We start from the raw sequence: 10323 nt of genomic DNA, 5'->3' as shown, positions 1-10323 counted from the left end.
AATGTGTTAAAAAAAAATTATATATGGGGGATATTTATTTTAGCAAAAAAAAATTGTTGTTTTTTTTTTAAATTGTCGCCCTTTTTTTGTTTATAGCGCAAAAAATAAAAACCACAGAGGTGATCAAATACCACGAAAAAAAGTACGTAAAATTTGTTTGGGTACAACATTGCACGACCGCGCAATTGTCAGTTAAAGCAACACAGCACCGAATAAAAAGTACTCTGGTCAGAAAGGGGGTAAAATCTTCTGGGGCTGAAGTGGTTAAACTCACTTCACTATCAATTAAGCCACACCCACATTTCTTTTTTTTTTTTTGGTGCCTAGGGCCCACTTTTTATCTTGCACAGGGTCCGCTGATTTCATGATAAGCCCCTGGGTCCAGAGAGCATTAATTAGGTATTATTCAAGGAAACATGACAACGCCGACCCCTAATATGGGTTCAGATGTCAGGACAGCCTCTCTAGACCAGCATCGCTCCACCCGGGGGGGTGCGCACCTCCCTCCACCCTCAACATGAACTCAACAGTAGCGGGAGCGCGCACTACACTGCCACAAAACCAATATGCATGTGCGAGGCGCGCCCTCTGCTGCTCACATGAGGAATCTACAGGCACCGGTCATTGCTGCTCTCGCGGGATTTGGGAATACGGGAACGCTCGCGAAATGTGTCTGGTTGCCTGGAAACAGAGGAAGCCGAGAAGGACGCATAGAAGTCCGCAGCACCCGGGAGAGCCTCCTGTGTCAGGCTGGAGAATGTGCGGCCAGGACTCGGGTGAGACATGTCAGGGGCCAGGACACTCATAGAACACACACTATAGTATACTATTTATATATTGTAGTGTACAGAAGACCTGGACTTAGTAGGGGAAGAGTAACAGGTTTACTTTCTAGTTGTCACAGTGATGTCCTTACCATCCCCCCCCACATCTCCCTATATAGAATCCCCCCCCCTCTTTATTATACAGTGATCACCCTGTCCTTACCACCCCCCCCACATCTCCCTGTATAGAAGCCCCCCCCCTCTTTATTATACAGTGATCACCCTGTCCTTACCCCCCCCCCACATCTCCCTGTATAGAAGCCCCCCCCCTCTTTATTACACAGTGATCACCCTGTCCTTACCATCCCCCCCCCAGATCTCCCTGTATAGAAGCCCCCCCCCTCTTTATTATACAGTGATCACCCTGTCCTACCCCCCCCCCCCACATCTCCCTATATAGAAGCCCCCCCCCCTCTTTATTATACAGTGATCACCCTGTCCTTACCATCCCCTCCCCCGATCTCCCTGTATAGAAGCCCCCCCCTCTTTATTATACAGTGATCACCCTGTCCTTACCATCCCCCCCCCCGATCTCCCTGTATAGAAGCCCCCCCCTTATTACACAGTGGTCACCCTGTCCTTACCCCCCCCCCTGATCTCCCTGTATAGAAGCCCCCCCCCTTATTACACAATAATCACCCTGTCCTTACCACCACCCCCCACCCCAGATCTCCCTGTATAGAAGTCCCCCTTTATTACAAAGTGATGGATCCTGGTGATGGGAATGGTGAAGAATGGACAGGACGTTCAGGATACATTTAGGCATGTAAATTGCAGCACCTATGAAAAGCGATCACAGCCTGTTTTAACCTAAAAAATGCTGCGCCGAGTAGGCATTGTATGCAGTTGCAGGGCGTTTGCAGCACATCCCCCATTTGATGGAATAGGCCTGGTTACTCTCTGCCAAACCCAACAGCGGTTATAGTTTTGCTGCAGACACAAAGCAAAGCATTGAACTATATGATCACCCTGCTGCCTTTGCAGCTTAAAGCAGTATTAAACCCCAAAAGTAGTATATTGCAGCTTACCAGCCATTAGATGTGATGGCTGCATTCATTTTCCTTTCCTTAGGCTTTTCCCCTCATGATCTAACCTGTAACACACCTCCAGTATCAGGCAAGAAGTAAATGTTCGTACCACTAGATGCACCATCCAGCCACTGCAGCTATTGGCTTCTCAGAGTATGACAGGCTGACGACAGTGAGGCTCATCAGGGCATCTGTGCCTTCCACCATCAATTTACACCAGAGTCCCATGCAAACAGGGCTAAACTCCCAGTGTGCATAGGACCTAAAAGTGTAAGATTGGGGCCATATCTTTTAACAGTTACATAAAAAAATACATTTATCTTGTGATTTTGCAGCTGGTGTAGGTTAACAAATTTCTGGTGTGCGTCTAATACCTGGAGAAATGGCTCTTGTTGGAGAAGTGCATGTGGTGCCCAGCGGTAAAGTCTACAGACAGATCTTCGATGCAGAGGTAGGTAACAATTTGGAGAGTCTTCAGTTAGAAGAAATGTTATGTCAAACAAGACAGTTTACAACTGTCAATTCAACTCATTTATTCAAGAATTCCTCCTTTATGCTGAAACTAAAGTTTATTTTAAATCCCAACTGAACTGTTGGTTCATTCGGCTGGGCTTCTCCTAAGGGTCACAGGAGTGCAATTTGTTTTGCACTCCTGTAACCTGTTTTCAATCAGAGAGCGGTCTGAAGTCCGCTCTCCGCTGACGTCACCAAGTTCAATCCAGGCACCGTGTCACCCCGACTTCAGAAGTCTGGATCCGCCAGCTGCCTGGACTGATGGCAGTCTCCGAGAGGCTGAGATGGCCGCTCTCGCCCCTCCACAGCTCAGCGCTCCAATGAGCGTGGAGGAGCAGAGCAGGAGAGCTGCTGATTGACAGGCAGCAGCTCTCAGCTCGGGGAGCTATTAGAACCGAGCCATCGGCGATGTTCGGTTCTCAGTGAAGAGGCAGCGAGGGACAGATGCAGCATCAGTCCTAAACTGCATCCACTTAGGTAAGTAGGATTATGGGATAATATATATATATATATATATATATATATATATCAGCCAAATACATTCCAGGTGCATAAAAACAATAAAGTTGTTTTTCTTTAGAAAGCAGACAGAGCTCAGGTAGAAAAGTCTGTCCTCTGCCAGCATGCTGCAGATAAATGCCCTTGATCCCCCAGAGGTTTGACTCAGCCCCTGTTGAGTGAAAGCTAGAGCTTGCCAATAAGCAGGGAGTATGATTGCAGAGCTATATATGTGATTCAGCAGGGGAGTATGATGGACCTTTGCAGAGAGACTGCTGCTTTCACACAAAAGTGAAGGCTCCTTCTATCGAGCATGCTGGCAGGGGACAGGCTTTCAGAATAAGACTGTAGCTGCTTTTTAAAGAAAACAAACTAAGTTTTTTAATGGATACGCCTGGAATATATTTACCCAAATAAGGCCTCTTTCACACTGCCCCACTGTGGTTTCCCCACAGTGCAGGTGCATCGTAGTTTACCTGCGTTTTTTTGTGCAGTCTACCCTCATTTTTCAATACACTTACATTTGATCAGGTATTTTTGGTGTGCTTTCTGAAAGTACACTTGAAGTCCTGCATGCTGCGTGTGAAAGTCCATTTAACATTAGTTCCTATGGGTCACATTGACATTTATGCAGTTTCCACCGGTGCGTTTTTTTGGAAAGGTGCAGGGACTTTTTTTCTCCCTTTTTACACAAAACAGTACAATGTGTTTTTGGCTCTATAAATTTCAGTGGAATTGCATCAAAAATGCATGTACACGTGTTTTTTGTGCTTTAGCAACATTAACAAATCCCAAGGTTTGCATAGTCTCAGAAAGTTTCAGTACCTAGATAAGGTTTTTATTGTTTTGCCTGCTGGGTAGGTTTCTCTTCCCTTCCTGCTATAGTGACAGCATTTGTCACCAGGATAGGAAGTTAGGGAAATCCCTTTAAAAAGACAAACTGTAATGTGAACCTGATGTCGATGGTTTATGTAATTTAAGTTGTTTTGGGTACATTACATTAATACGGTATTTTCTCTATAAAGTATTTAACCCCTTCCCGCTGCCCGGACTTTTAAGAACTTCTAAATGCCTGGAGGCAGTGGTGAGCATCCGTGTCATGCGTCCGATGTCATAGCGGTCATATGAGTGGAGAGCTCCCAACCTCAAGAATGCATTAAGTGCTTACTGGGAGGGAAAGAGTAAATTTAAAAAAAAAAAAAAAAAAAAAAGGGGAGAGAGAGAACGAGAGAACGAACGAGAGAGAGAGAACGAGAGAACGAACGAGAGAGAGAGAACGAGAGAACGAACGAGAGAGAGAGAACGAGAGAACGAACGGGAGAGAGAGAGAACGAACGAGAGAGAGAACGAGAGAACGAACGGGAGAGAGAGAGAACGAACGAGAGAGAGAACGAGAGAACGAACAAGAGAGAGAACGAGAGAACAAACAAGAGAGAGAGAGAGCGAATGAGAGAGAGAGAACGAATGAGAGAGAGAGAACGAACGAGAGGGAGAGAACGAACGAGAGAGAGAGGGAACGAGAATGAACGAGAGAGAGAGGGAACGAGAGAACGAGAGAGAGAGGGAACGAGAGAACGAGAGAGAGAGGGAACGAGAGAGAGAGAGAGAGAGAGAGAGAACGAGAGAGAGAGAGAACGAAAACGAGAGAGAGAGAGAAAGCACGAGGGAGAGAGAGAAAGAGAGAGAACGAGAGAGAACGAGAGAGAGAACGAGAACGAGAGAGAGAGAGAGAGAGAACGAACGAGAGAAAGAACGAGAGAGAGAGAACGAGGGAGAGAGAACGAGGGAGAGAGAACGAGGGAGAGAGAGAACGAGAGAGAGAGAATGAACGAGAACAAGAACGAGAGAGAGAACGAGGGAGAGAGAGAGAACGAGGGAGAGAGAGAGAACGAGGGAGAGAGAGAGAACGAGAGAGAGAACGAGAGAGAACAAGAGAGAGCGAGAACGAGAGAACGAATGAGGGAACGAACGAGAGCGAGAACAAGAGAGAGCGAGAGAGAGAGAAAGCACGAGGGAGAGAGCGAGAACGAGAGAGAGACAAAGAGAGAGAGAGAACGAACGAGAGCGAGAACAAGAGAGAGCGAGAACGAGAGAACGAACGTGAACGAGAACAAGAGAGAACGAGAGAGAGCACGAGGGAGAGAGCGCGAGTAAGAGAGAACGAGAGAGAGAACGAGAGAGGGCACGAGAGAGAGAGAGAGCACGAGAGAGAGAACGAGAGAACAAGGGAGAGAGAGAAAGCAAGAGGGAGAGAGAGAGAGAGAACGAGAGAGAGAGAGAGAGAGAGAGAGAACGAGAGAGAGAGAGAACGAGAGAGAGAGAGAACGAGAGAGAGAGCGAACGAGAGAGACAGAACGAGACCGAGAACAAGAGAGAGCAAGAACGAGAGAACGAACGAGAACGAGAGCGAGAACAAGAGAGAGAGAGAACGAGAGAGAGAGAACGAGGGAGAGAGAGAGAACAAGAGAGAGAGAGAGAACGAGAGAGAGAGCACGAGAGAGAAAGCAAGAGGGAGAGAAAGCAAGAGGGAGAGAGAGAGAACGAGAGAGAGAGAACGAGAGAGAGCACGAGAGAGAGAGAGAGAACGAACGAGAACAAGAGAGAGAGCGCGAGGGAGAGAGAGAAAGCACGAGGGAGAGAGAGAGAGAACGAGAGAGAGAACGAGAGAGAGAGCGAATGAGAGAGAGAGCGAACGAGAGAGAGAGAGAGAACGAGAGAGAGAGAGCGAACGAGAACAAGAGAGAGTGAGAATGAGAGAACGAACGAGAACAAGAGAGAGCGAGAACGAGAGAGAGAGAGAACGAGAGAGAGAGAGAACGAGAGAGAGAACGAGAGAGAGAGAGAACGAGAGAGAGAGAGAACGAGAGAGAGAGAGAGAACGAGAGAGAGAGAGAGAACGAGAGAGAGAACGAGAGAGAGAGAGAACGAGAGAGAGAGACCGAGATAGAGAGAGAACTAGAGCGAGAATGAGAGAGAGCGAGAACGAGAGAGAGCGAGAACGAGAGCGAACAAGAACGATAGAACGAACGAGAACGAGAGAGAGCGAGAACGAGAGAGAGAACGAGAGAGAGCGAGAACGAGAGAGAGAGAGCGAGAACGAGAGAGAGAGCGAGAGAGAGAGGGAGAACGAGAGAGAGAGAACGAGAGAGAACGAGAGAGAGAGCGAGAACGAGAGAGAGCAAGAACGAGAGAGAAAGAACGAGAGCAAGAACAAGAGAGAGCGAGAACGAGAGAATGAACGAGAACAAGAGAGAGCAAGAACGAGAGAGAGCGAGAGAGAACGAGAGAGAGCACGAGAGAGAGAGCACGAGAGAGAGCACGAGAGAGAACAAGAGAGAGAGCGCGAGGGAGAGAGAAAAAGCACGAGGGAGAGAGAGAGAATGAGAGAGAGAGAGAACGAGAGAGAGAGCGAACGAGAACAAGAGAGAGCGAGAATAAGAGAACGAACGAGAACAAGAGAGAACGAGAGAGAGAGAACGAGAGTGAGAGAGAGAGAGAACGAGAGAGAGAGAACGAGAGAGAGAGAGAGAACGAGAGAGAGAGAGAACGAGAGAGAGAGAGAAAACGAGAGAGACCGAGAGAGAGAGAGAACAAGAGAGAGAACGAGAGAGAGAGAACGAGAGCGAGAACAAGAGAGAGCGAGAACGAGAGAACGAATGAGGGAACGAACGAGAGCGAGAACAAGAGAGAGCGAGAGAGAGAGAAAGCATGAGGGAGAGAGCGAGAACGAGAGAGAGACAACGAGAGAGAGAGAACAAGAGAGAGCGAGAACGAGAGAACGAACGTGAACGAGAACAAGAGAGAACGAGAGAGAGCACGAGGGAGAGAGCGCGAGTAAGAGAGAACGAGAGAGAGAACGAGAGAGGGCACGAGAGAGAGAGAGAGCACGAGAGAGAGAGAACGAGAGAACAAGGGAGAGAGAGAAAGCAAGAGGGAGAGAGAGAGAGAGAACGAGAGAGAGAGAGAGAACGAGAGAGAGAGAACGAGAGAGAGAGAGAACGAGAGAGAGAGAGAACGAGAGAGAGAGCGAACGAGAGAGACAGAACGAGACCGAGAACAAGAGAGAGCAAGAACGAGAGAACGAACGAGAACGAGAGCGAGAACAAGAGAGAGAGAGAACGAGAGAGAGAGAACGAGGGAGAGAGAGAAAGCAAGAGGGAGAGAGAGAGAACAAGAGAGAGAGAGAGAGAACGAGAGAGAGAGCACGAGAGAGAAAGCAAGAGGGAGAGAAAGCAAGAGGGAGAGAGAGAGAACGAGAGAGAGAGAACGAGCGAGAGCACGAGAGAGAGAGAACGAACGAGAACAAGAGAGAGAGCGCGAGGGAGAGAGAGAAAGCACGAGGGAGAGAGAAAGAGAACGAGAGAGAGAACGAGAGAGAGAGCGAATGAGAGAGAGAGCGAACGAGAGAGAGAGAGAGAACGAGAGAGAGAGAGCGAACGAGAACAAGAGAGAGTGAGAATGAGAGAACGAACGAGAACAAGAGAGAGCGAGAACGAGAGAGAGAGAACGAGAGAGAGAGAGAACGAGAGAGAGAACGAGAGAGAGAGAGAACGAGAGAGAGAGAGAACGAGAGAGAGAGAGAGAACGAGAGAGAGAGAGAGAACGAGAGAGAGAACGAGAGAGAGAGAGAACGAGAGAGAGAGACCACTAGAGCGAGAATGAGAGAGAGCGAGAACGAGAGAGAGCGAGAACGAGAGCGAACAAGAACGATAGAACGAACGAGAACGAGAGAGAGCGAGAACGAGAGAGAGAACGAGAGAGAGCGAGAACGAGAGAGAGAGAGCGAGAACGAGAGAGAGAGCGAGAGAGAGAGGGAGAACGAGAGAACGAGAGAGAGAGAACGAGAGAGAACGAGAGAGAGAGCGAGAACGAGAGAGAGCAAGAACGAGAGAGAGAGAACGAGAGCAAGAACAAGAGAGAGCGAGAACGAGAGAATGAACGAGAACAAGAGAGAGCAAGAACGAGAGAGAGCGAGAGAGAACGAGAGAGAGCACGAGAGAGAGAGCACGAGAGAGAACAAGAGAGAGAGCGCGAGGGAGAGAGAAAAAGCACGAGGGAGAGAGAGAGAATGAGAGAGAGAACGAGAGAGAGAGCGAACGAGAACAAGAGAGAGCGAGAATAAGAGAACGAACGAGAACAAGAGAGAACGAGAGAGAGAGAACGAGAGTGAGAGAGAGAGAGAACGAGAGAGAGAGAACGAGAGAGAGAGAGAGAGAACGAGAGAGAGAGAGAACGAGAGAGAGAGAGAAAACGAGAGAGACCGAGAGAGAGAGAGAACAAGAGAGAGAACGAGAGAGAGAGAACGAGAGCGAGAACAAGAGAGAGCGAGAACGAGAGAGAGCGAGAACGAGAGCGAGAGCGAGCGAGAACGAGAGAGAGAACGAGAGAGAGAATGAGAGAGAGCGAGAACGAGAGAGAGCGAGAACGAGAACGAGAGAGAGAGAACGAGAGCAAGAACAAGAGAGAGCGAGAACGGGAGAACGAACGAGAACAAGAGAGAGCAAGAACGAGAGAGAGCGAGAGAGAACGAGAGAGAGAGCACGAGAGAGCAAGAACAAGAGAGAGCGAGAACAAGAGAGAGCGAGAACAAGAGAGAGGGAGAACGAGAGAGAACGAGAGAGAGAGAGAATGAGAGAGAGAGAGAACGAGAGAGAGAGAGAGAATGAGAGAATGAGAACGCATTGCTCCACTTATTAGTATTTTACAGTGCCAGTCCATCTATTAGTATTAGAAGAGACAAACTATATAACGGCTGAACATTCAACACTTTACATATTTCTTTTAACATAAAGGGGAACCCTGAATTCAAGGTCCTTTAGATTACTGAGCATATGAAGAGAATCCTTTGCAGGAGCTTTAGAGGATGTGTTTCTTAAAAAGGGAACTCCTCAGAGTTGGAGGTTGGGCCATCCTTAGCGGACAGAGCTTTATATTGCACCATATGCACAAACATCCTCGCTGACACTGACAAAAAGCTGCTCGCCCTAGCACCCCTGTAAAGTTTCTAGACACACCTTTGTTTCACCTAAAAATATTGCCAGAGGACATTTCATACTTTGGTGATCACTCCAACCACAATTAAAATCAGAACTTAACCAACTCAGGTATGCAAACAGACACAGGCTTTGGCATCATTAAACATCACATTTCCAGATTTACATTTTTTTTTTAAAGATATTTTTATTGATTTTAGGTCACAAACCAACAAACACAAAACAAACACAAAAACAATACTTATAAAAACAAAAACACACACGACTATTTGATCCATTAAGCATACAAAAGTGGTATCCAATCTGTAATTAGATCACGCAAGGCATTGCAGGCAAGTCATTTTAAAAGGTCTGAAATATTGGTAACAATAACAATCAGATATAGGCACCTTTGCACGACATAACCAAATTAAAAGACCTTGTATTGAAGGACCCTGTGGCGCAGCCCATCAATGATCAATTGTATTCAATTTTGAGAGAGAGTTAGCGGACTAGCCAACCATTCGCCCCAAATTTTATGAAAGGTTTTATTCCGTTTTCGAATTTCAAAGGTTAATTAATAGTGGAATATTAGTTAAATATAGTTAAATATAGTGGAATGGAGTCATTGATAAGTTTTAGCCAGAGGGACTTCAAGGAGGTCTGAGCACCCTTCCAGGACAGTAGAATAGATTTTTTAACATAAAAATAAAGTATACGGAGCAATCTCTTGGCATGTGATGATAGGTGTAAATCTCCAAATATTCTTAACAGGCAGTTCTTAGGGTGAATTATGTTAGGAAGACCCAGCACAGTCGAAATAAAGGCACCCACTTCCTCCCAGAAATCACTAATTATCGGGCAGGACCAAAAGCAATGTAAGAAGTCTGCCTCTTGGCCACATCCTCGGAAACAGACAGCTGATGGTAGGAGACCCATTTTATGCAGTCTGGCCGGGGTGAGGTGGGTCTGGTGAAAGATTTTAACTTGTATGATACGGTCTCGAGAGGAAACGACAGAGGTTTTATATGTGTCACTAAATTCTGACCAATCCTCATTTACCATGGAGATATCCAATGAATCCCATTTCTCTTGAGCTTTGTGGAACCTAGGGTTAGAGTCAGTCATTAAGGCTGCATAGTAAGTGGATACTAATTTAGAGGGTTCTGTTTGCCTAAATAGTCTTTCCAGTGGAGGCAGATCAGTGATATCATCTAAGGTACCAAATTGAGCACGTATGGCATGTCTGAGCTGATAATAATAAAATAAGTGTGATCTTGGTAAGTCAAAATCTCTGCTCAACTGAGAGAAAGTTTTAAAGCCCTGTGTAGTATAAAAATGACACAGATATTTAACCCCCTTTGAATACCAGCGGTTGGCATCTGGAAAAGAGTATAATTCTTGCAGATTGGGATTAAACCACAAGGGGTTATTAGGGGATTTCAGCCAGGAATGTTTCGATATTTTCGTGGTAATATATTTAAACAG

General features: G+C 46.7%; 1 protein-coding gene across 1 annotated transcript in view; it reads left to right on the top strand.

Moving 5' to 3' along the window:
- Window positions 1-650: 650 nt before the first annotated feature.
- The window catches only part of CCDC180 (coiled-coil domain containing 180), a 150296-nt gene continuing 140623 nt past the window's right edge, over window positions 651-10323 (top strand). Inside the window, exons 1-2 of the mRNA XM_073600566.1 lie at window positions 651-776; window positions 2188-2303. Coding sequence (XP_073456667.1) covers window positions 2235-2303 — 69 coding nt within the window. The 5' untranslated portion in view covers window positions 651-776; window positions 2188-2234. The remainder of the gene's footprint in view (window positions 777-2187; window positions 2304-10323) is intronic.

Source organism: Aquarana catesbeiana, linkage group LG09, assembly GCF_042186555.1.
Source record: "Aquarana catesbeiana isolate 2022-GZ linkage group LG09, ASM4218655v1, whole genome shotgun sequence".
Taxonomy (NCBI): domain Eukaryota; kingdom Metazoa; phylum Chordata; class Amphibia; order Anura; family Ranidae; genus Aquarana; species Aquarana catesbeiana.
This window is presented reverse-complemented; position numbering and strand designations above follow the sequence as displayed.